At 40.2% G+C, this 26,202-nt stretch overlaps 1 protein-coding gene across 9 annotated transcripts in view; it reads right to left on the reverse strand.

The window, feature by feature from the left end:
- Nucleotides 1-24,300: 24,300 nt before the first annotated feature.
- Nucleotides 24,301-26,202, reverse strand: part of LOC129022563 (spermatogenesis-associated protein 20-like) — a 47,007-nt gene continuing 45,105 nt past the window's right edge. For 5 of the 9 annotated variants that reach the window (XM_054468817.2, XM_054468818.2, XM_054468816.2 and 2 more), the window contains one exon: nucleotides 24,301-25,758. In XM_054468817.2, coding sequence (XP_054324792.2) covers nucleotides 25,266-25,758 — 493 coding nt within the window. In that variant the 3' untranslated portion in view covers nucleotides 24,301-25,265. The remainder of the gene's footprint in view (nucleotides 25,759-26,202) is intronic. The other 4 variants (XM_054468820.2, XR_008496468.2, XR_008496467.2 and 1 more) reach the window with 4 other exon arrangements.

Consider the following 26,202-nt stretch of genomic DNA (forward strand, 5'->3'; position numbering starts at 1 on the left):
CTTGGGAGATTCTAATTTTGTCAAAGGATCAGTCCTAGATCACAGTGGCAGTGCTGACATTGCTGTAAACTTCAGGCCAATGTGCCAGCATACCATCTAGCCATATTGCAATGGAGAGGTCATGCAGGGGTACTGTATGAATCAGTGCCCAGAGATAAAGGGGTGGTCTGTCCTCTACTGCTAAGTAGGACAATGCTTGGTCTCCAGCTCTTCACCTCCTGGAAACTCACCCCTGCTTTGTGTTTGAATTCATGCTTTCTGAACAAGAGAAACTCATGTCATCTCTCTCATCCTGTAAAGCACTGCTGAGAACAACCATGCTAAAATAATTTAGAGAGAGAAAATGTTAAGCAAAGACTGTCAAAACAATACTCAAGAATACCAATAAGGAAGGCTGTTTTTAGTTAGCAAAATCTCCAACTAGGGGAGATTAAACAGCTGTTACAAAAGTGCACGTTACACAACTATTTCATCACACGTTGAGAGCCAGCATCTCAGGATCCAGCCGTGAACCAACATCTGAAATACCTTTTCCCGTAATCCCCTTCATCCAAGAATAAACACTTTTAATGAAAGTCCCAAGAGGAAGTAAAAAATAATTTGTTTTTCCAGTTTCTTTTAGCACTCTTTCCTAAAATGGGGGCTATTCTTGTTTGCACCTTCCTTATAACAGTTCAGTCAAATGTGGCCACTGCTACAGCTTCTAGCAAGTTCCCTGGGTGCAGAGAATTGGGACCTGGCACCTGCAAGACAAGCAGGCACCAGGATTTTGGGGGATTTTAATTTACTAACTACTCTTTATCCTTTTGGTGAGCTTGCATTTCAAACCTTGCCAAGAGACACATCTCCTTGAACTCTGCTGTCCTGTCTCAATGCAAAAGGCTTAAGAAGGATCATTTTGTTACTTCAAAACACTAGAGCAAATACTTCCAAGACTGTCTTGAAAAGTTCTTTGGAATTAACATCAAGCACTTACTATATAATGAAAGAGTCATGCATATACGATTGTTCTTTTAGCTAGAGGAGTGTTTGGTGGTAATAATGGGAATAGAATTTGTGAGCCAGATTTTAAGTAGGAACGTAATAACAGACTTGAAGATAAAAAAATATGGCTTTCCCTTAGCAGGAGGAGTTGTTGAAACCTGAAAATCTCTGTTTATGGTTTTACCAGGAGCTTCTAGCATCATGTAGAAAATGGATGTACAAATGTAATTAAACACAGTAATATGAAACTGCATGGAAAATTTGGCAGGGAATCATATTTTTTTCCTGATTGTATAAGTAATACACATGTTCTTTGTGGAAAATATGGACATAAAAATTTGGCATGTAGAAGAAAATTAAAATTATACAATTATACCACAAAATAATCATTTTCTGATGTATATATATTATTTTTCTAAAAAATTGTATTTATGCCCTATTCACATTTATCCTGTTGCTTTTTGCTTTATGCTTAATTTAATCATATCTTTATATTGTAGTATGTGAACGGCTATCTCCCTAGGACACATATTGCAAACGTTGTATTTCTTTAAGATCTAGAGTTTTATCTGAAACATTTATTTGAATCTTGCAATCTACTCCAAAACATACCCACATTTGTTTTACTATCAAATATGTAGCATATAAATATAAAATGTAAACTGCATTGTAGGTAAGTAAATATTATATATATATAGACATAAAATATAAACTACAAAATTATAATATATAAAGCATATCAAAATAATATTAATGAAATGTATGAAGCTGTACATAAATGAAAGATGCTATGTCCTCTTTAAAATTTTAATTTCATACCATTTAAACATATCTGCTTACCACATGCGTAAGAATTTCTTTGCCCAACTTGAAATAGCAACCTTAAAATACTCTATGTCAGTGGAAAAACTTGATGGCAATTTTTTATATACAACCTCACATGCACACACACCCACATGCAGAAGAACAACATCCATTTAGGGACTCCTTGGACAAAATTTCAAGTCTTGAAGAAGTAGGTTTACTCAAGCAAAACTAACTTCCTTTCCACGTCTGGAATGGGTATGAGATGTCCTTTCACTACATATCAATTTATCAATGTACAGAAAAATAAAATCAATGGGTCTCAATTTTTCACTTTAAAATTTCCTTCCTTAAATTTCATGCAGTTTGGGCACCTGTTGTTCCTTGCTGGCCTGTGAGGAAATGAGTCACCATGTGCAAAGATGAGCCATAGATCTGTTCAGAAATAGTCACTCATGTTTGACATGACAGCTTGTTTTCCATATATTCTCTTGGTTGTTATTTTACATTGCATACATATAATAATAAAGTCATATTTTCTCCCAGCATGGCTTTCTAAGTGGAGTTAAATATATCAATATTTTATATCATACTTCACAGAGTGTCATGGCTCCCCATTTTGCCACCTGATCCAGACTGACAGTCACCGCTGTAGGGGACCATACCATATACTTAGGCATGATAAAGGCCCATGGGTTGAAAGACAGAGAAGCATCCCTGACCCAGTAACTTACCATTTACTGGAGGAACGAGCCCAGCCTAGGCTGAAGAGCTAGTTGAGGAGGTGTCTCCACCACCCAACTCAATGAAGTCTAACATTTCACAGCTAGATCATCAGTCCTTTGGCTTTAACCTGCAGAAATTGTATTGCTTCCCAAAATGCATATATAAGAGAGGTAAAGCCATACACTTTAATCAGTCATCTGCAATAGTGTTTCTCCAAAAGGGGTGGCCAGGCTGTCTGCATCAGTATCCTGGGGTAGGGAGGAGGAGGGTGGATGATTGATTGGAGATTTCTGAGTCCCATCATGAAAGATTCTGGTTCTGTAGATCTGTGGAGGCCTCTGGGAGTCTTCATTTTAGCAAACATTCCAGGAAATTCCTGTGAACATTAGAATTTGAGAGCCAATCATTTATACTCCGAAGTGAATGTACTTATGAATCCTTCCTTGAGAACAGAGGAGTTGCTTACTAATCTCTGGGGCGAATTCAGTGACCATCACTAACAGACAGAAAGAGGAGTCTGGACAAAGCACAGGACAAACCTCGCTTTTTCTGGAGTGGTCATCTATTAAGTGCTTTCTTGGAGAGGGTATAGTAATTGTATATTTCATATAAATACACTGTAGAAAGAGAAAAACAAATATTTAGATATTTGTGTCCCCTTCTGATCACCTACAAAGGGATTTACATGGCACAAATTAAATCTATCCACTCACCCTGAAGTTCTGTCCTTCCCTCAGGCAAGAGCCCCAGCAGAGTGGCCCAGGGCCAGCTGTTTTTAAGCAGCCTCTGAGAGCAACACAGCAGGTCCCACCCAGGAGTAACCACAGAGCTATGGTGCGGGAAGCCACTTGCCTCCTGTATGAGTTCCCTGGGGTTGCTGTGACAAAGGACACTGACAGAGTGTCTCAGATAATGGACATTCAATGTCACACAGTTCTGAGGCTGGAAGTCCGAGATCAAGGTGCTAGCAGGGTTGGTTCCTTCTGACAGCGATGTAGAAGAATCTGTTCCTGGCCTCTTTTCTGGCTTCTGGTAGCCTTGGGCATTCCTTGGCTTGAAGGTGGTCATCTTCTTCCTATGTCTTGAAACCATCTTCCCTCCATGTGTCTGGCTCTGTGTCCAAATTTCCTCTTTTTGTAAGGATAGTGGTAATATTGGATTAGATCCCACCCTAATGGTCTTATCTTAAATTGATCTTTTGCAAAGACTATTTCCAAACAAGATCTTATTCACAGGTACTGGAGATTAGGGCTTCAACATCTTTTGGGAGTCACGATTCAGCCCGTCATGCCCCCTCTTCTCAGGTCTGTCTGAGGCTTGCTGCTCTGTCCCTTAGTGGCTGGGGACAGCATGCTTGCCTATGGCCATGCCTGTAGCTCCACTTTGCTCTGAGAGGCTGAGCAATGCCTCTCATCAGTCTTCCCACAGCCCCTCAAGGGGCCTGGCACCTACTCAGTGACCCATAGGGATCCGGTAGAAGGAGAAAATCACAGCAAGGCCATAAAGAATTTAAAGCTTAACCCAGATGCTGAGCTGGGATGCAAAGCAACAAGCTAGAAAATTGACAGGCAGGCCCCAAATGGTCTTGCAGAGTCTAATGTCATCAGGTTTCTCTGTGATGTGGCTTTTATTAAACACTTCTTAATAATTTGTGTTATTACATCTGAGCTTAGAAATAAATTATACTCATTCTCTGGAAATATTTTTAGACTTTGCCTCTAGGTCATGACCAATAAAAGTTTTAAATTCAAATACTGAATGATCCAAGGGCTCACTTCCTATAGAAATATCTTCATCTATGAGAATGATAATAGTGATAACAGCAAATATCCATGGGGTGCCATAATTTATAAAAATTACGTGTTTTTACAAGTAAAGAATTATTTACTTGTCACCTCAGAGGAGACTCAAAAGGAATATGACTATTAGCCATCAGTGGAAGCTGAAATGTATCACCTATCATAAGGTATCCAGTCTATTTCCCATGATGTTTACTTTTTGTGTTCGAGAATGTTGCGTACTCTCATTCAAAGTCTTTCCCAGAAGGGACTAGTTGATAAAGCCACCGGCTCTTTCCAGCATCACACCTGTACTAATGCCACAGTGGACGGCCTTCGATGCCACAGGACCACAGCTTAATCTGATTGTGAGGAGAAGAGTGGGGGTATTCTCACTGCCCCACAGCATTACTGAAACAGGTTTGATCAGCAAGACATTAAACAACAGAGATTAGGCTTAGGAATCTAATATGCCACTGTGTGCTTACTGTTGTCCAAATATTAGGAAACACAATCCCAGATCAGTGGGTTAGATTTGTGTTCAAGGGGACAAGTTGGAATGTGATGCCCTCACTTCAGGTGAGCTCTCTTTACTTGAAACACTCTTAGGTTTACTGGAAGGACTCATTCTCGGGAAGTCATGCTCTTTTTTACTTATGTCTTTCATCATGTTAAACATTTATTTTATATTCTCTTTCAGATTGGCTTCTTATTAACCCAGGTTACTGAGGTTCTAATTCTATTTATTTTGTTCCCGCTGACCCTTACATGGAGTATATTGTGTCCTGGTATATTTTTATATACCAGGTTTTATATTTGCTTCTGCTCAGATTCCAAAGAGGCATATTTGTCTGGGAAAATCTGCAAGCTAATTTCTTAGCTAGGGAATTCCGGAACAAAGAAGGAAGTGAAAATTTGAGCCCCAACTTTGTGTTTGGAAAAGGGCTGCGCTAATGCTTTAGGAGATTCCTGCCTTCACACCTAAACCAGGCAGAAAGGGATAGATTTCCCTGTTGCAATCCTGTGCTAATATGCAGGTAATTTTCTGGTCTTACCTTCAGAGTTCTGTCCTAATGGAGGAAATCTCACTTCCCACTCTTGCTTTGTATGGTTCCGAGACCTCAACTTCTGTCCATGTATGGACATTGAAAATTTAGGTTTCTGGCTGGCATGTTGGCTCCATGCTTCGGGAGGTAATCCCACTACTTTGAGAGGATAAGGAAGGAGGATTGCTTGAGGCCAGGAGTTTGAGACCAGCTGGGCAACAAAGCAAGACCCCATTGCTACAAAAAACTTAAAAGAAATTAGCTGAGCACAGTGGCATATGCCTGTAGTCTCAGCTACTCTGGAGGCCGAGGCAGGAGTATTTATTGAGCTCAGGAGTTTGAGGCTGCAATGAGCTATGATTCAGCCTGGGAAACAGGGTAAGACCCTGTCTCTATAAAAAAAGAAATAAAAATTAGTCTTATATGTTTCCAAAACCAAAATCCACTCCATTCCCACCTGCAAGCATTAGGTCACATGTTTCTGGCACCTCGATTGAAAGCATTTTTTTTTAAATGCTATACAGCCTTTCTAAACATTTGCAGCATGAACATTTTCAGGTTATCCAGATTGTTGTCACGCTGACCACATACTCTGACATTTCCACATCAGCATTTATAACCTCACCTGGGCTGTTTTTGAAGCTGAACTCAAGAATATTTCCTTAGATTCAGCATAAAGAAGAATTGGAGAGCCAAAATATGAAACATATCCTCTTCTAAGAAATACCCCTAAAAGTAAAGGTAACACCTCAGGTGGCCCTCTTGGTGTTCTAAATGATGAATGGCATATCTGTATTTCTTCAATTAGTCCACAAATACCAAGGCCTCCGTTTTCTAGGAGGACTTGGGCACAGAACCACGGTACTGCGGCTTACAGCAGCAAGTGCAGTCCCATTAACAACCAGCAGATGGCGAAAGTATAACCAGCCCCGAGGGAAGGGCCCAGCGCTCCTGAGATCAGGAATAAGAAAGGAGGGAGTCGTTTATTATTTAAAGGAGAATTTGATGACGGGCTTGAGCTGTGTGAAATTTGAGATATTCAGGGAAGCTGATATGTGTTAATCTGTTCCAAGTAACACATGAAAATATCTTCTGCCAACCCAACTCTCTGTTTACTTTTTTAATTTCCTCAAAAGAAAAAAAGAAGTGATTGTATCAACAGTGGGACAGGAGGAAAAACAAGGAAAATACCCAAAGGCAGGGACAGAAGTCTGCAGGTTATATTAATAAAACATTTTAAGCAGGTGGGTCTTTCTTTGAAGATGAAGGACCTTTCATTTGCTTGCCACTCTGAATAAAAATTACCCCCGCCCCCAAACACAAAATATACACAACATTTACCATGCCCTGCCAACAACTTTGCCTTTGCATGGAGTTACCATGGACTTTCCTCGTTGTGAAAGGAACTCCAGCCCCTTCTGAACCTTCAACTGCAACTCTGAGCGGGTGAGAGTGCATCCCTACTTTCCCCACCGTTCTGGGGTATGGTAAGACAGGCTTGTCTAAATCCTGTCGACTCCAAGGACTTGTAGAAATTCCTTGTGAGACAAGAATGTCTGTGGAGAAGAGTGGTTTGATAAATAATTCTACCACAAAGACACGTGCAAGCGAATGTTCATTGCAGCCTTATTCACAATAGCAAAGACATGGAATCAACCTAAATGCCCATCAATGACAGATCGGATAAATAAAATGTGGTCCATATATACCATGGAATACTGTGCAGCCATAACAAATGAATGAGATCATATCCTTTGCATGAACATGGATGAAGCTGGAGACCATTATCCTTAGCAAACTAACCAGCAACAGAAATCCAAATACCACGTTTTCAGTTATAAGTGTGAGCTAAATGATGAGAACTCATGAACACAAAGAAGGGAAAAACAGACACTGGGGTCTACTTGAGGGCACAGGGAGGGAGGAGGGAGAGGAGCAGAAAAGATAACAATTGAGTATTGGGCTTTTAATACCTTGAAGCAGAAGTTAAAAAGAGAAAAACAAGTTTTCCTATACGTGGCTGACTCACTCCAAGGCTAGCAATAGGCAGGGCCCTAGTGGGCCTTGATAACACTATCTGAAAAGCCAGAGCCCAAAGGAATGAGCTCCAGAGACTCTCCCAACACTCCTCTTCCAAGCAAGTGTAAGAAAAACAGTTTCTTCTTATCAGTTTCCCCCTTTGAAATTCTTTTCCTATACCATTATTCTTTGTTCTGCTCTCACAACTACTTTTGTAACTATTTCTGCAAGTTTGCAAGGATTTTATAAGTTCTTGTTTTCCAGCTGTGCTGTATGGTGAAGGTCACAAGACAAGCCTGAGTTGTAAAACATTTCGCTGTTTGGCAAACTGCCTTTGTTCTGCTTCTGTGAAGCTTGCTTGCCCGCCCTGCAGGTTTCACGCCACTAGCTGGCCAACTCCCTTCAGTTGCATGTATAAAAGTCAAGACCTGTCTTTGTTCAGGCCTCAGCCTTTGGATGTTAATCTGCTGGGCCAGTGGCCACCTAAATAAAATCCTCCTGTTCCACCCATTTGTCTCTCCTGTCACTTAATTCCCACAACAACCTGAGTGATGAAATAGTTTGTACAAGAAATCCCCATGACATGAGTTCACCTAAGTAACAAACCTTCACATGTACCCCTAAACCTAAAATAAAAGTTTAAAAAACTTTATGGTTTGGCTACCTCAGTTATCAAGGGTCTCATCCTACCTCACATGCTCCACATAGCAACAGAGAGGCACCCAGGCACAGGAGCACACATGCACTCAGGTGCTCACACACACTACATGGAGGGCTACCTCAGCCTCTCCTTCCCTCTGTATCAGCATCCTGGGATTTCCCAGTGGAAAAAAACAGGAGCCAGTCTGAGTGGTCAATGTTGAAGCACAGAGGGTCCAGAATGGATTTGCACAACAGATAGCTCTGTGTCTAGGAACATCCTGGTCTCCTTCACTCATGGCCCAGGTCATCTGGCTTTTGGGATGAGGGGTGCTACATGACATACAGGGCAGGATGTCAAGATGAAAAAGTCCAGTGTAGAATTTAGTACCAGAAGAGAGAAAAAAAAGAAAAAAGTGTACAGATCAGGGTGTGATGACTTTGATGATGACCATTTCTTTGAATTGGGCAGGTTGGAAAAGAAAAATAAGCATTGGGTGGGGCAAGTGCAGGTTAATCTAGGAGAATGTGGAAGGGCACAATGCAAAGTAAGAGACTGTATATTGATCCCTGGAGATGTTCCTGAGGACACAGGGGATACTTCATTAGCATGTAGGCTCAGTGATGGAAAGGATTCATCATTTTGTTGCAGAGGAAAAGTTCATTGCTGTGAGATGTCCAGTTTTCATAATATGAAAAGAGCATATGACAATGAGTATTACGACTCAATGATGAGTAATATGTGTTTATGAATATGCATGTGTAAAACTGTTTTTTTATCATTATATTGAATGTGGTTTTCCTTACTCCCTCTTATTGCTGCAACTCTTTGTGAAAGTGATGCATTTCCCTTTATGAGTTACTGATTCAACACTCTTTTGTCCAATTTGTCACATTTTTCTCATTTCTGGATTCACAGTTCTAATTCAGTTTTCTCCTGGGGTTTCAACATGGTTAATTTTTTTCATTTGTTCCTTTTTAACCTTTGTTTTAAATAGTGGTAGAATAAATCACACACCTTCTTGCTTTGCTTGAAAATTAACTTTTGCATCTTCCAATCAATAGAATTTGTGTTTAGGTCCTTGAATACAGATTGAGAAATGTAATGGCTAAGTTACCAAAATCAACTAAATTCAGGTAAAACATTTTTGTTTTAATTCCATTAAATCTTGTTTGGGTTTCTTTTTCTTTGCATAGGTATTAATAATAATTATTCTACTTCCAATCTAACATTGATAAAAGATAAATGCACTTTCATTTCTCTGAATACTTCTGTTTAGGAAAACCTTCTACTAAATGTGCAGTGAGTAATTTTAATATTCTATTGAACACTCACTAACGTTACAGTGCTGAGTATGATAGTTAAATGGAGACCCAGAGAGGGCCGCATCTGTGGACAGTTATAATTGCACTTAGACCATTTTCCTAACTGGGCTCTCCATTAGTTCCAGGATACAAGTTGAAAGTAACAGTAATAATCTACTCTTTAGATTTAATGTGAAAAATAAGGGCAAATGTTTAAGCTCCTAGAAATATAAAGTTGTCAAGTTTTTTAATGCTAACTTTGGTCATTTAAAAATAATTTGCAAGACAGAATCCCAAACCAGCTTTCTTACCTAGTGATAGGGCCGAAACTGAAAAAGCGCTCTTTGCTGATGCAGAAGCAGACAGGCTCACCATTTTTGATCGAAGGGAGTGGAAACTCCCCTGAAAAAGGAGTTTTTTAAACAGCAACTAAACCTCAGCCCCCAACTGAAAAACGCTGGAAAATCAGGGATTCCTGGAGGAAAGAGGTCCTGGACTTCAGCAATCGTCCTATTGGTTTAGGCTACAAGGTGCCCAAGCCAGCACCAAGCACCAATAGGCAAGCTGCTGCAGGCCAGGTCACCTTCACTCAGGATCCCTTTGTGGTTACCAGATGTCAATTGAGGAACATGATGAGACAAGTCTCAATCATTTTAGGAGGTTTATTCACCAAAGTTAAGGACGTGCATCCACAACACAGCCTCAGGAAGTACTGATGACATGTGCCCAAGGTGGTTGGGGCACAGCTTGGTTTAATACATTTTAGGGAGACATGAGACATCAATCAATAAATGTAAGAAGTACACTGGTTCCATCCAGAAAGGTGGGGACAACTCAAAGCAGGGAGAGGACTTACAAGTCACAGGTAGGTGAGAAGCAAAAGGTTGCTTTCTTTTGAGTTTCTGATAAGCCTTTCCAAAAGTAGGCAATCAGAATGTGCATCTATCTCAGTGAGCAGAAGGATGACTTTGAAATAGAATGAGAATCAGATTTGCCCTGAGCAGTTCCCAGCTTGAAGGGGCCCAAGATATCTTCCTTTCACAAAGTCTTAATAGAAGCTGAAGGCTTCAGATTTAACCCAATTACTGCTGTTAAACATTGCATACAATGGTTCTCAACTAGGGGTGATTTTGACCCCCAAGGGACATTTTTCAAAGTCTAGAAACAGTTTGGTAATAACAGCTGAGGGAAGGGATGCTGTGAAATCTAGTTGGTAAAGGCCAAGGGTATAGCATTCTGAAATACACAAAACAGCCTCTTGCCCCACCCAACAAATAATGACTTGACCCAAAATATCAACAGCAACAACATTGATAAATGCTGCTACATTGAACCATTTTTCTAAAAGTACTAAGAGATTAAAATTTATATCACATGACTAATTTATGGAGATTAGAAGTTTTTAAGAGCTTTGTTAAGATATGATTCACATACCAAACAATTCAACAATTGAAATATGTAATACAATGGTTTAAGTTTGTTTACAGAATTGTGCAATTGCCACATTACGTTCTATATTTTAATCACCCCAAAAAGACAACAAGTACATTTTAGTCATCATTTCTCCATCCTCCCTCTGCTCCCCACTGTAAGCCGTAGCAACCATTCATCTACTTTCTATCTCTATAGTTCTGCCTATTCTGTACATTTCACGTTGATGAAATTATACAGTAGGTGGCCTTTTGCATCTTGTTTCTTTCACCTAGCATAATGTTTTCAAAGTTCATCCATGTTGTTGTCTGTATCAGTATTTCATTCCATTTTATTGCTGAATAATGGGATTTATAACTATACTGCTGTGGAAATCAGGAGAATGGAGATACCACTGGATGTAAAAGGAGGATTTTATTGAGTGCACTCAGACCCAGCGGATTAACATCCAAAGGCTGAGCCCTTAACAAAGGCAGGGCTTGACTTTTATACACACTTCTGAAAGGGGGCTGGATAGTTTGAAACAAGCTTATAGTGGTGCAAAAAGCAGTGGCACAAAAGCAGGTAACAAAGGCAGTTTATCAAACAGTGACAGGCCTGTAACTCAGGCTTGTTTAAACACATCATGTGACTCCTGCTATGTGGCCCAGGTGGCTGTTATCTAGGCTTGCCCAAGCTTATCTTGTGTCCTTTGCTGTGCTGCCTGGATGGAAAGCAGGAACTTACAGAAACCAGCCACAGAAAACAGGAATTTGCAAACTTATGAAACTTGCCAAGGTACAGTAGCACATGGGGCCGGCGCGGGTCAGGGGGTGCTGGGGGGCAGGGCTTGAGCTGCCTAAAAGAAAAAAAATTTGTTTTTCCTCTTTTTAACTACTGCTTCATTACCCCCTTTGATGCTTTTTATAAATGAGGTTTAATAGAAAGCATCATTATTATTTAATTCTTCATGTGAAGGTAGTTAGCTCTTTATTTGGCAAGGGTTGATATTTAGTTAGAGCCATTAGTTGAGTGGCAGTTTGTTTCTCTACAAGAGCCTCTGTAGCTGTTTGGATGTTCTTAACAAGGAGAGGTAGGAGACAAGGGAGTATGAGGCAGACTTCTAGTATGGCTAAAACTATTCCTACTAAGGTTTTAAATCCTCCAAGGGATAAAAACCAGCCCCCAAAGAGGGAATCTGAAGACCATCTTTTCCAAGCCTGGAATGGAACATGGGCTAATTTTTGGATTTTTGCAGTTGTATTCTTGATGACCTTTCCATTGTCATCAATCTCTAGGCAGCAGTTAGTTAAATTGAACTTTCCGCATACCCCTCTTTCCTCAGCTAGGAAGTAGTTTAGGGCTAATCTATTTTAATAAATAGCATTCCTTATTTTTGTGGCTTGCTGGGCTAGCAGATTTAAGGCCTTTGCTGTATCATTTGTAATAATGTTAAGTATTGCCTTATAACCTTATGATGTAGTTGAGCATGTAAATAGTGGTGTGGTATTCCCTACATTCCACCTTCTGCCCAGGTGGCTAGGCCATAATATTGGATTATTCTTTCAGGGGGCCATTCATTGTCCTTGCATTTCCCTATGGTTATGCCCCTTTTATTTCTCCTTTTAGTTTCATCATAAACAGGGTACCCTAAGACTTCTGCTTGTTTTAAAGGGATTAGAAAGAAAGACAGTCTAATTGTTCCTAGTACACAGGCCCTTGGCCATTTAGTTGGCAGTTGCCGATATGCCCACAGTCCACAGATTCAATAGAGGCAGGAGGGTGCCTGCCAGGCATTTGGAGCTTCAAGTTGGTACCAAAGGTAGCATATTTATACCCAGCAAGGGCAAAAGAGGTCTTTACCCTGGGGAGGGGGCTGAGCAAAGTGGCAAAACAGCAGTAAAACACTAATATTATAAGGAAAGCTACTGGACTTAAGATTTCTAACCATATTGACTTCCCTGATGATGACTCAAGCTTTGGCCGTGCGTAAACTAGTCAGCTTCCACGGTGACTAGAGCAGGGCTGTTGCCTCCTCAAGCTTCGGCTGTGCGTTGACTGGTCAGCTTCTGGAGTGACCAGAGCAGGGCTGTCATTGTCTTCAATGGCAATTTGGTCCCGTTGTAGGATTGGCCAGCACAGATGGTCTGGAGCCTGTTGGCTGGTCCATTCATCTCAGGCCACTGGCTTCAGCTGACTGTGGTGGATCCATGGTACAATTACTGCAACTTTAATGGCAGAGTGAGTGGGCAAGATTACAGTATGGGGCCCATCCCATATGGATCTCAAAGTGGTTGGATTCCATTTTTTGACCCAAATAGCATCCCTGGGTTTGAAGGGGTGTGCCAGGTCTGTCAGGCTTATGAGCATACTTTCCCATACCCAGCCATGGACACACTGCATGGCTATCCCTAAAGCCTGCATTTGCCTTCTTAAAGTTAGTTCCCCTAGTTCATGGAGATCACCCTTAACTTGACCTATGATTGGGGTTGCCGGCAGAACAAGATTTCACAGGGTGAATACCTGGTTTGTTTGGTGGGGGTGCACCTTACTCAGAGGAGGACCATGGGCAGGACCTGATTCCATCTTAGATGGATCTCTTGGCAATATTTTTTTTGGTAGCTGTTTGAGTGTCCGGTTCATGCACTCTATGTTTTTTTAGCTCTGCAGCTGGTAGGCTGTGTGTAATTTCCATTTTATTTTTAATAGCCATACCAGTTCTTGAACTATTTCAGCTACAAATGCTGGTCCATTGTCTGACCCAAGAGTCAGGGGCAGTCCAAATCTTGGGATAATGTCTCTTAACATTAGTTACCTCCCGTGCTTTTTCTGTTTGGGCGGGGAAAGCTTTGACTCATCCTGACAAGGTGCAGAAGAGTACTAGCATGTACTAAAGCCCCCTGCTCAGGGCAGCTTTGTGAAGTCCATAAGCAGGTTTTCACAGGGTGTGGCTCCCATTTCCTGAATTCCCAGGGGCTGAGTAGGTTATTATGGGTTATTCTGGGCACGTGTTAGACATCGTTCGCAAACAGCTTGGGTGAGGGCAGTGAGCTGTGGCACATAGAAGTGGCATCCCAGTAGCGTTTGTAGTGCCGTTTTCCCCATGTAAGTCTCTTGGTGGAAGTGTTTTACAAACTTAGGGGCCACCATTTCAGGGATGGCTAGTCTCCCATCAGAGAATTTCCACCATCCTCCTTCAGTGCATTTTCCAGTTTCTCGGGCAAACCAGGCCTTCTCTTTCAGAGAGTAACTTGAGATCTCGGGGAGGGAAGGTTCTGGGAGGAGAAGCATAGCTAGGGATTCCTTTTCGAAGTGTGAAGTAGTCATTGCTGCCCGTTTTGCCTCCCTGTCTGCCTTTCTGTTTCCTTTGGCCTCCAGTGTTCTTGCTTTTTGGTGCCCTCTACAGTGCATAACAGCTACCTTCTTTGGGGCCTATATAGTGTCTAAGAGCTGTAAAATCTCCTCTTTGTATTTTATTTCTTTTTTTCCCGGCAGTTAAGGGTCTTCTCTCCTTGTATATAGCTCCATGAACATGCAATGTGGCAAAGACACATTTGTGTCTTTGTGATTTGGAATCAGTGTAAATATTGACCTTTTTGTCTCTCATCAGCAAAAGAGCCCTTGTTAGGGCTATTAGCTCTGCCTTCTGGGCTGATGTTCCAGTGGGCAGAGGCTGAGCCTCTATCACTGAGTCCAATGTTACCACCGCATAATCTGACTGATGGACCCCTTCCAGTATGAAACTGCTCCCATCTGTGAACTACTTAACAACTGGGTCGCTGAGGGGTTGGTCTGTAAGGTCTCCCCTGCTCAAGAATACTTCATCTACCATTTTCACACAGTCATGGAGTGGGGTTCCCAGTTCAATCAGGAGCAAGGTGGCTGGGTTAAGGGTGTTTACTGTTTCTAAAGCTATGCTGGCATTTTCGCATAGGAGTCCCTGGTACTGACACATTCCCGGATTTGATAACCAGTGATGCCGTCTCTGGTTCATTAGAGTTATAACTGAATGTGGTAACTGGATGGTCAGCTGCTGCCCTATAGTCAGTTTGTTAGCTTCTTGTGCCAGTAGGGCAGTGGCAGCTAGTGTCTTAAAGCAAGGAGGCTATCTTAGTGCCACTGAGTCTAGTTGCTTGGATAAGTATGCCACCAGGCGATGCCACGATCCTATGAATTGAGTCAGGACTCCTACAGCCATTCCCTTTTATTCATGGACATATAGAAAGAAAGGCTCAGTTATGTTAGGCAGTCCTAAGACTGGGGCCTGTGTTAAGGCTTCTTTGATTTTTTTAAATGCTTTCTCCTGGTCAGCCTCCCAAAGGAGGGGTTCCTTTTCTCTCCCCTTGAATCTGGCCATGTTCATTATAATAGAGGGGTCCCTGAGTTTCCTGGGGAGGCATCTGCAAAGCCCGGGCATGGCCAAACTGGAGGCAGCTGGCTTGATCATCCTGACTTTCCTCCTTGACCTGCGGCAGTAGTTTTGATTTTTCTTTTTGAGGCAAGGCCCGGGATTCCTTACCATTTGAATTTGACTCCTCAGGGGCTGGCCTCAGTAAAGGGGGGTAGATTGGACTGTAGGGAGGAGGGATTCCTATCTCCTCTGGTGATTCCTGCAGAACTGGTTTTTCCTGTGGCTTTCCCTTTGTTTCTGTAGCGAAGCTGATTTTTCTTTCACTTTAAGCTCGGCTTGAGCCACGAGTGTTTTGCAATAAGCTGTCAGGCAGGGCTGCAACCATGCAGGTCAGTTTTGGACTATATGTAGCCATGAGTCAATATAAGGAAATTGGTCTGGATGCCCTGGCTGTCCTCCCACCCCAGTCACCACCTTAAATACACGGCCAATTGTTTCCCTATCTATAGTTCCTTCGACCGGCCATCTGACACCAAAAGAGGGCCATTCTATTTCACAGAGAGTTCCCAACCTCTGGGGGGTCAACTTGATCCCATAACACTCTGAATAACTTTTCTTGAAGTTCTTTAACATACATTGTAATGGGGTGGGTTTCGACAGCTTCCTTCCCATTTCCTCCCAGTTACAACACAACTTATTCACTCTTTTACTTTCTCTTCAGACCGATTAGACCGTCTCCCTCATGGGAACTTTCAGATGCTGCTTAGCTTTAATGGAGGGTTCATATGAGTCCCGAACCTGGACCACCACAATCACTAAATTGTGGGGTGCCTCCCTAAGCCGTATGTGGTAGCCCCGGAGGACGTTTGTCACTAGTCCTGGTTGGTCCCACACTTCGCTAGGGGTGTATGGTCTATGCTAAGAGACCTGTGGCCCCACACACTTCACTCCCCACGTTGACTCCTTTTAGAACTGCCTCTTTCACATGCATTCACACACTTCCCTGCTCCCTGTTCCTTTTCTCTGGGTGGGGTGTAGGTTTCATCCGACTTTGTGAGCCACTCTCACGTCCTGGGTCAGACTACTCAGTGCACCCCTGGCAGTTGATCAGGCTTCCCTTCTGTCCTTATGGGACGAGTCCTGCCTTGGGCCCCAAACCTTACCACGGTCCTGTGGCACACTATTCCTGGAATCGTCCTGTAATCCCTTAGATTCTGTTGCGCTGTCAGGGAGGGGTACTGGATCACAGGAGAACCGATCCCTTCTCTGGGTTTAAGTTCCCCAATGGTGTGCCTGAGGTCACGGGTCTGCCCCAGCTCAGGGCCCCAGACCCACAGGCAAAGGAGACAGCAAACCTGTCATCTCCACTCCTGGCTGGTTCACCAAAATATTGCAGGAATCAGGAGACTGGAGAGACTACTGGGTAGAATAGGAGGATTGTATTGAGTGTGCTCAGGCCCAGCAGATTAACAACCAAAGGCTGAGCCCTAAACAAAGGCAGGGCTTGACTTTTATACACACTTCTGAAAGGGGGTTGGCTAGTTTGAAACAAGCTTGCAGTGGTGCAAAACGCAGCAGCGTGAAAGCAGGTAACAAAGGCAGTTTATCAAACAGTGGCAGGCCTGTAACTCAGGCTTGTTTAAGCATGTCATGTGACTCCTGCTATGCGGCCCAGGTGGCTGTAATCTAGGCTTGCTCAAGCTTATTTTGTGTCCTTCACTGTGTCACCCAGATGGAAAGCAGGAATTTACAGAAAACAGGAATTTGCAAACTTACAAAACTTCCCAGGATACAATAGCACAGGGGGTTGGGTGGGGGGTGGGGGTCTTGAGCTGCCTAAAGGAGAAAAATTTGTTTTTCCTCTTTTTAACTTTTGCTTCAATACCACATTTTGTTTATACATTCAGCAGCTGATGGGCATTTGGGTTGCATCCACTTTTTGGCAGTCTGAAGAGTGTTACTATGAACATTCATGCACAAATTTTTATGTGGAGGTATGTTTTTATTTCTCTTGGGTATATAACTAAGAATAGAATGATTGGATCATATAATAACTCTGTATTTAATATTTTGAGAAATTGCCAAAATTTTTCTTTTTTTTGTGTTACCACCCATAACGGTTGAACATTCCAATTTCTTTGCATCCTTGCCAACACATGTTATTATCTGTCTTTTTCATTATAACTATCCTTGTGGTTTTGAAGTGGTATCTCACTGTGGTTTTGATTTGCATTTCCCTAGTGGCTAAAGATGTTGAACATCTTCTCATGTTTTTATCTACAAGTTGTTTCTCTTCTTTGGGTAAATGTCTATTTAGATCCATTATCCTTTTTTAAACTCAGCTATTTATATTTTTATTGTTGAGTTGTTAAAAATTCTTCATGCAGTCTGGATATAAGCCCATTATCAGATATGTGATTTGCAAATATTTTCTCCCATTCTGTGGATTGTCTTCTTTTCACTTTCCTGATTGTATTATTTTCAGCACAAAAATGTTTAATTATACTACTGTCCAAATTATCTATTTTTCTCTCTTGTCAGTTTTTTTTGTTTGTTTTTATTGTCATCTCTAATAGCAGTTCACAAAGTTTGCTTTCATATTTCCTCTCAAGAATTTCATAGATTTAGCTCTTCTATTTAGGTTTATGACCTACCTCAAGTTAATATAATGTCCTTAGTGAATTATCTTGGCACTAATTGAAATTGAGTAGTTTACTTTTGGACTTTCAATTTTATTCTATTGATCTATATGTTTATCCTTATGTCAATACCATACTGTTTTGTTTATTGTAGCTTTGAAATAAGTTTTGAAATCAGTGTGAGATCTTCAATTTAGTTCTTTTTCAAGATTCTTTTGGCTACTCTGGTTCCTTTGAATTCCCATATACATTGTAGAATCACCATGTCAGTTTCTACAAAACAGCCATTTGGCATTTTGATAGGTATTGCATTGAATGTATAGATCAATTTGATGAGTGTTGCTATTTTAACAATATCAATTCTTCCAATGCATGAACATGGGATGTCTTTCCCTTTATTTTGGTCTTTTAAAATTTCTTTCAACAACGTTTTGTAGTGTACAAAGTATTACATTACAGCATCATAGTATTCACTGTAAAAGTGTTATAATTTTTCATTAAATTTATTCCCAAGTATCTTATTCTTTTTGGATGTTATAAATAAAACTGCTTTCTTAATTTCTTTTCAGATTCTTCATTGCTAGCATATAACAATGCAATTAATTTGTGTATATTGATCTTGTATAATGCAACCTTTCTAAATTAATTTATTCTAATTATTAATAGTAGATTACTTAAAATTTCTACATACCAAATCATGTCATATGTAAATACAAGAACTTTTCCTTTTGTTTTTGAAATCTTAATTTTTAAGATTTATCTTGTTTACCCAATTTCCCAGGCTAGAACCTCCAGTATATTGTTAAATAGAAGTAGTGAGAGTGGACACACTTATGCTGTACTTGAGCTTTGGGGAAAAGCATTCAGTCTTTCACCATTAAGTATGATATGAGCTGAGATTTTGTATTGTTTGTTTTGTTTTTGTAGATACCCTTCATCAAGCTGCAGAAGTTTTCCTCTATTCCTAGTTTATTGAATAGTTTTTTTTTATCATAAATGAAATTTGGATTTTGTTACATGCTTTTTATGCTCTATTGAAATGACCACGTGTTTTTTTGTTCTTCTTTCTATTGATATGGGGCATTATACCAACTGATTTTTTGGATGTTAGACCAGCATTATATTTCTGAGATATATCCCACTTTGTCACGGTGAGTGTGTAATCCTTTTGGTATGTATCCATACTTAATTTGCTTGTATTTTGTTGAGAACTTTTATGTTTATATTCGTAATAGATGTAGGTCTGGTTTTCTTGTGATATCTTTTGTTTTTGTGTCTATATAACTGACCTCATAAAATGAGCTGGGAATTGTTTTCTCTTCTATGTTTTTCAAAGAGTTTTTGAATAATTATAATAATCATTTGAATAATGATTCTTTAAATAATTGGTAGAATGCACTAGTGAAATTATCTGGGTCTGGGCTTTTCTTCTGGGAAGTTTTAAAATTACTCATTCATTAGAGGTTTTTTTTTTAAGATTTTCTATTTCCTCTTGAGTCAGTTGCAGTAGTTCATGTGTTTTTAGAAATTTGTCCATTTCATTTATGTCCATGGCATACAATCTTTCATACCATTCCCTTATAATATGTTTTATTTCTGTAAGGTTAGTAATATTCCCTCTTTAATTCTTGACTTTAATAATTTGAGTCTTCTCTCTTTTTTTCTTAGTCGATCTAGCTGAAATTTGGTCAACTGTGTTGGTTTGACAGGAATCAACTTTTGGTTATTAAGTTTTGATACAACTTTTCTAATCTTTATTGCATTAATTAGTGCTCTATTTTTTATGTATTACTTTCTTATGCTTACTTTAGGTTTCATTTTCTCTTATTTTTGCAGTGTCTTAAGGTGGAAGTTTGGGTAATTGATTTGAGATCTTTCTTCTTTTATAATGTAGATATTTAGGGCTATACATTTTCTTCTAAAGATTGCTTTAACTGCATCCAATTCATTTTAGTTTGGTGTGTTTTTGTTTTAATTTATCCCAAAGGATTTCTGAATTTCCCATAAGACTTCTTCTTTGAATCACTGGTTTTATTTATGAATGTGTTATTTAATTTCCAAATATTTATACATTTTTAAAATTTTATTCTATTATTAATTTCTGATTTGATTCCAATGTCATTGGAGAATATACTTTGCATTATTCAAACCTTTTAAATTTACTGAGGCTTGTTTTATGGCCTAGCATATGGACTGTCCAAAGCTCCATGTGCACTTGAAAAGAAGATGTATATTCTACTGTTTGTGGGTGGACGGTCTATAGATGTTTGTTAGTTCTAGTTTGTTATACTGTTATTTGTTTATAATTATATATCCTTTATAATCTTCTTCCCATTCTATACATTATTGAAAGTGAGATTTTGAAGTCCCTAACTATTATTGTTGAATTGTCTGTTTCTTCCTTCAATTCCATAAGTTTTTGCTTTATGTATTTTGGGACACTGTTGTTAGCTATTTATATGATTATAATTATTACATTTTTCTCATAGATTGGCCCTTTTATCATTATTATGTGTCTTCCTTATCTCCACTAATATTTTCTGGTCTTAAAGTTGATTTTGTCTGATATTAGCGTAACCACTCTGGCTCTCTAAAGTTGCTAGTGGCATGACATATCTTTTTTCATTCTTTTACTTTCAACCTATCCTCTGTGGACAATATATAGCTGAATCTTGTTTTTTTATCCAATTTAACAACTTATGCCTTTTGATTTGACTGTTTAATCCATTCACATTGCATAATTATTAGTATGATTGGATATATGTCTGCCATTTTACTCTTTGCTTTCTATATGTCTCACATCACATTTTGTTCCTCTGTTCTACCTTTATTACTTTCTTTTGTATTAAATTAATGTTTGAAGTATAATATTTTAATTTTTAGTGATTTTTAGTATATTTTTAGCTGTTTTCTTAGTGGTTGCCCTAGGGCTGTGTAGACTGACTAAGAAAAAAGAGAGAAGACTCAGTTATTAAAATCAAGAATTAAAGAGGGAATATCATTACTAATTTTACAGAAATAAAAATTCTTATAAGGGAATAGTATGAACAGTTTATATATTAACTTATCAGAATGATGTGTACTACCTTAATGCAAGTAAAATATAGACACTTTACTCTTACGTAGCTCTATTCTCTCTTCCTCTTTTTTAGTATTGTTATTATACATATTACCTATATATATGTAATGAACTTAACAATATATTGTTATAATTATTGCTTTATATAGTTTTATGTCTTTTAAAGAAGCTAAGAGAAGAAAGGAGAGAAATACATATTTATAGAATTTCTTTCATTAATCTTCTTATTTATCCTTTCTGAGTCTCTTCATTTTTTTCCTGTGCATTCAGGTTACCAACAGGTGTCAACTTCCTCCAACACAGCTCCACTCCCTTTCACCTCCTTTGGGCTCTTTTTGATAAATATGTTAGATTTATATTTGTTATAATCCCTAGATTATATTTTGAGTGAAAGGTCTATATCAAGCTTGTCCAACCTGCGGCCCGGGGACCACATGTAGCCCAGGATGGCTTTGAATGTGGCCCAACACAAATTCATAAACTTTCTTAAGACATTGAGGTTTTTTGTTTTTTTTTCTAATGAGCTATTTTTAGTGTTAGTGTATTTTATGTGGCCCAAGACAATTCTTCTTCTTCCAATGTGGCCTAGGGAAGCCAAAAGATTGGACACCCTTGTGTCCAATTATTCTACACAACATAGATAAATGATTAGTTACTGCAGCCCTGGGTTCCTGGCAGACTAAAGAGAAACGCCCAATAGAAACAACTTCCTTCTAGCAAGATTTAACAATGGTAATTAAGAGACTTTGTAACTTTGTGATCTGTTCAAAAGACTGCCCAAGGCTAAGCCTAAAGGAACTTTCCAAGTTATTAAAGAGAGTTTCACAACTCTGGAGCGTTTTATGAACAGGACAGCAATGCACTGAAACTATCAGAACTGCTTCAATGTCTGATATTCCTGTGGTTATAGAGAACCAACATGAATATTGCAGTTAGAATTACTAGAGAGCTCCTTTTTCTTATATAAACACTTCAACAAATATGAGTTTATGCATAAAGACATCTTTTTTCAGAAGCTGAATAATGAGCAAATGCTTTTTTACAATGTTTTATATTTTTGAATTTTAAAATTTGTTCAGCATCCTGAGTCAGACAAGTAAGAATGAAATCAAACACAAATCTGGCAACAGAGATGTTTTGTGACTCATGAGTAAGCCATTCAGGTACAGACAATACCTGTCAGGCAGGTTGGGTGTGTTGCTAGATCACTTTCTCCATGCTCAAACACAGATGTGATGTCTCGACACCCACATAAGGTATTTCATGCTAAAATCAAGAAATACTGGGAGTTCCACTGAGACCTTAACTTTCAGGAAATATAAAATCAGTGTACTCATTGAAGAGTAGCTATAAATCACTCTTTGGACACAGAAACGTTGCACTCTTTTTTGAAGGTTCTTTCTTGAAGCAGACATTTCTTTCCATTTCTTTTTTTCTTTGTCAGAAAATCATTTCACAAACTGCTTTGAGATTTAACTAAATTTTCTTCTTTTTTTTTTTTTTAAAGTTGAGCTGGGACTGGGCATGGTGGCTCATTCCTGTGATCCCAGCACTTTGGGAGGCCAAGGTGGGTGGATCAAATGAGGTCACGAGTTTCAGACCAGCCTGGCCAACATGGTGAATCTCGTCTCTACTAAAAATACGAAAATTAGCTGGGCGTTGTGGCATGCGCCTGTAATCCCAGCTACTCAGGAGGCTGAGTCAGGAGAATGGCTTGAACCCGGGAGGTGGAGGTTGCAGTGAGCCAAGGTCGTGCCACTGCACTCCAGCCCAGGCAACAGAGCAAGACTTCATCTCAAACAAACAAACAAACAAAAAAAGTTGATCTGGAATTTGAGCTTATTTATTATTCCTTGAAAATAAAGTATAGATACCCTCAATTGCTACCATAGGGAGTGCCACAGCAAGAGCTCAGTGAGTATAATTTGTCCTCCTGTTTTTTTTTTTGTTTGTTTTGATTGCACGTTTACTCTATCAATAATATGAATGTTTCAAATTTGGTCTTTGAAATGTGGACTAGCAAAATTACTAAGATATTGAGTACTTAAAGTTACTTATAAAATACTGCTTAAAGATATCAACAAGTGTTCATCTGTAAAGCACTCTAGAAGTTGTTTGCAATCTTTACTGACAACTAAGTGAAATATAAAGATAAAACATTTGGATCTTTGATGAGCTTCAATTAGAGATGATTTTTTTCCAGAATATATCATTTTTCTAATGATAAGTGGTTTAGATTGTGTTAATATTTCTGTTCCACAATTGTATTTTTTTTTGCCAATAGACTTTTTATTCATGCATTTATTTAAAAAATAAATGTTATATTGTTTCATCCCAATGCTTATATGGAGGCCCAGGTGGCTCTGCATCCCAACCCCTCTGCTTTCTGTCTTACCTGCCAGGTCAGGATGAGAAATGCCATTGGGTTTATTGAGGCAGGGATGGTGAGTCTAGCTTTCAGTTTCCTGTACCTGGCTGACATGATTTTCTTCACCGTCACTTGCTCTGGCTGGTACTTGTATCCATATAGAAAAATATAGACATATCAAAAGCTTTGAACAAACGAAATCAAATTCTAATTCTATTAGAAGGCACCTGATGTCATTCTCTTAATGACTTTTTAGAGTATTACTGCACTAATACCCTCCATCAGGGGGTAGGGGAGGAAGCCTGTATTCTCCTCTCTCTGCATATCTAGTACTTTGCTAGTGGCTGACTTGGTGCTCCATAAACAGGCCCTTTCTTCCTGACACTTTCATTTTCTGAAGCCCATTAACAGCATGAGATAGACACATATGGGTGGATTCCCAAGTCAGATGCTTGGTTCTGAAACTATCTTTAAAATCTACTGTAGACTGATTTTCAGACCATTTTCCAGTGATGGAAACAGGCTCTCCCTGTGAGTTTATGCAGCCTTGTTTCCCCTAACGTTTCACCCAAAATGAGGTTAGCCCTGGAAATTCCAGTGTCCCTTAGCTACAGGGGCTCTACACTGAGAATGGCTTACTCCTAGGTATGGTACAAGTATTATGTTTGTTGCCTGTTCACATCCCAGGAAAAATACTTATTTCTGCTCCTCAAGTCATAAAAGATTATTCAGTTGTAAGCCTTATGTTTGGGACTATCTTCAACTATAAGCAGCTGCACACATTCAGCTTGTTCTTCCTGATTAAAGGGTCCAGAAGCAGACAGTCTGTGGGTGGGAGGGTAACACACAATGTCACCAGGGACCCAGTTCCTTTTCATTTCTACTCAGTCATCCTTGGCACAGGCGTGGTGCTTTGTGTTACAGGAGGGCTGTTTGGTCCACCAGCAGCAGGAGGAAGGGAAAGGGGCAATGGGAAAAGATGACATGTCTATTGGCAAACTCTTTTAAAGAGATTTCCCAGAGGCAGGACAAACTTCTCACCCAAAATTTGGTTCAGATGTTGAGACTGATGACACCATATATGCATCCACTAAGAAAGTATGGAAAGGTTTATTACTCACATAATGATCCAAAAATAGCTTTAGAGACCAGAGAAGAGAGACTGGCTTGGCGTTTATTGTGGGTAGAGATGAGGCTGGGGTGAAGGCTTTTGCACATGGGTAGAGGCTTGTGGGGTTTAAATGTCCCACCAATTCCAAAGGAGGGAGCACCTGGGCCTTCTTATCAGCTTCCTGGATATGGAACAAAAGGAGAAGAGGGAGTAATGAGATTTAAATGCAGCCAGACATCAGGAATGTAGTCAGACTCTTTATTGCACTGTCTCAATACCCTTCTCCTGGCATCTTACAGCAGGCTGAGAAATGTGGTGTTTTAGTGGCCACAATGGAGGGCTGTTAGCACAGGAGTGCAGGATGGAGGTGAGCGGGGGACAGGCAGCAGACTCTGCCAGCCCAGCCATCTCGTCTTTCCTGCTGACCTCCATTCAGAGATGAAAAGTGACCTTGGCTGTCCACAAGGATCAATGATGTTGAGGCACCTGGCTCACTTTTGTTACATAACCAAGTCCAGTGAACTACAGTAATGTGGCCTTTTCCAAAGCTTGAAGGAGCAAGAGGAAAACCATGAGAAGGAAGAAGAGAGCTACCGTTTGGGACACAGCAGGGCCCAGTGAGTGTGTTCAGCTATAAATACAGGCATCCTAAAGATCCATCGCAATGGTATGTCCTTCTGTTAATTGTAAAGACAAAGGGAACACACAAGTTAAAAACAACAACAACAACAACAATAACAATAGAAAGCAAAACAGCCTAATTCTGTCCTCTAGGCTGGAGACTGTAATTTTTTCCCCACTGTGGGATACTGTTAAGTTTATTCTAGGGTAACTGGGTGCCCAAGGGAGGCAGTGAGTATGGCTGAGGTCACCTGGTGGCAGGGTGCTCAGGGATGGCCACAGGATCTACAGGGCCCTACAGGACCTGAGTCTTTAGTCAGTTGGGAAGCTCCACCTTCTGCCCCAGCCCAAGGGGGTTGGGGCAGTCAGGGATGTAGCAGTTTTTTTAATTCACAGGGATCAGTGATGAGCATTGAGCGGCTTGATTCTCACACACATACGCAGTGGCCTGGTCTTCCTGCTTTTGGAGGGTACTCAGGAAAGGCAGCCAGTGGGACAGGAAACTCGAGGGGTCCCCATCAGCCAGAATCAGCACCATGTTAGGAATGTAGACAGGGTGGACACACTGCACCAGAACTTTGGTGTCCTTGGCCAGGCGGTCTCCACAAGTCATGATCTGCCTGAGGGTCTGCTGCTGGGCTGAGAGGGCACGGACCATCTCCGGCAATGCCACCGGGACATAGTGCATGTGCTGGGAGAAGGCAGTCAATAGGCACACACACTTGTCCGTCCAGTCCTTGTGACTCGTGAAGCTGTGCAGCCAGAGCAGGTTGTGGGCTGACACGGAATTGGCACTGGACTCTGGAGACTGTGATGTTTTAAACTCTAGGAGGAACGTCCTCTGAAAGATTGTTCGGAAGAGGAAGTCGTTTTCCCCACTGGAAGGAAAAGAGGGGACAAGAGTCAGAATGATGAGATAAAAGTGCTTTCCAATATGTTATTGTCCAGAGCGTGGTGTAGAAAAACAAAAGTATAGTAAAAAATGATTCTCCCTTTCAATTCTCTCTTTTACCTTTCTCTCTCTCACATTTTTGTACTCAGATGTTGCTCCCCGGTTAAAAATAATTCTGCAGTTGAAAAGCAAGTCACTTGGGAAGATCTGCAAGTTAAAGCCCTACCAATAGTTTTCAAATATGACAATAAATGTCTGGGTGGTGATGATGGGCAACTTGCAGAAACACCATTTTCCATTGTGAAGGTGGTTATTGGCTTGCAATTAGAGGAGGAAGAAAAGATCTATGTTTATGGTGCTGATGGAGAAGCATTCAGAACTAGCTGTTTTTGTGTTTAATATTTCAGTGAGGCAGGTGTCCCTAAAGGCA

Source organism: Pongo pygmaeus, chromosome 22 (genome assembly GCF_028885625.2).
Source record: "Pongo pygmaeus isolate AG05252 chromosome 22, NHGRI_mPonPyg2-v2.0_pri, whole genome shotgun sequence".
Taxonomy (NCBI): domain Eukaryota; kingdom Metazoa; phylum Chordata; class Mammalia; order Primates; family Hominidae; genus Pongo; species Pongo pygmaeus.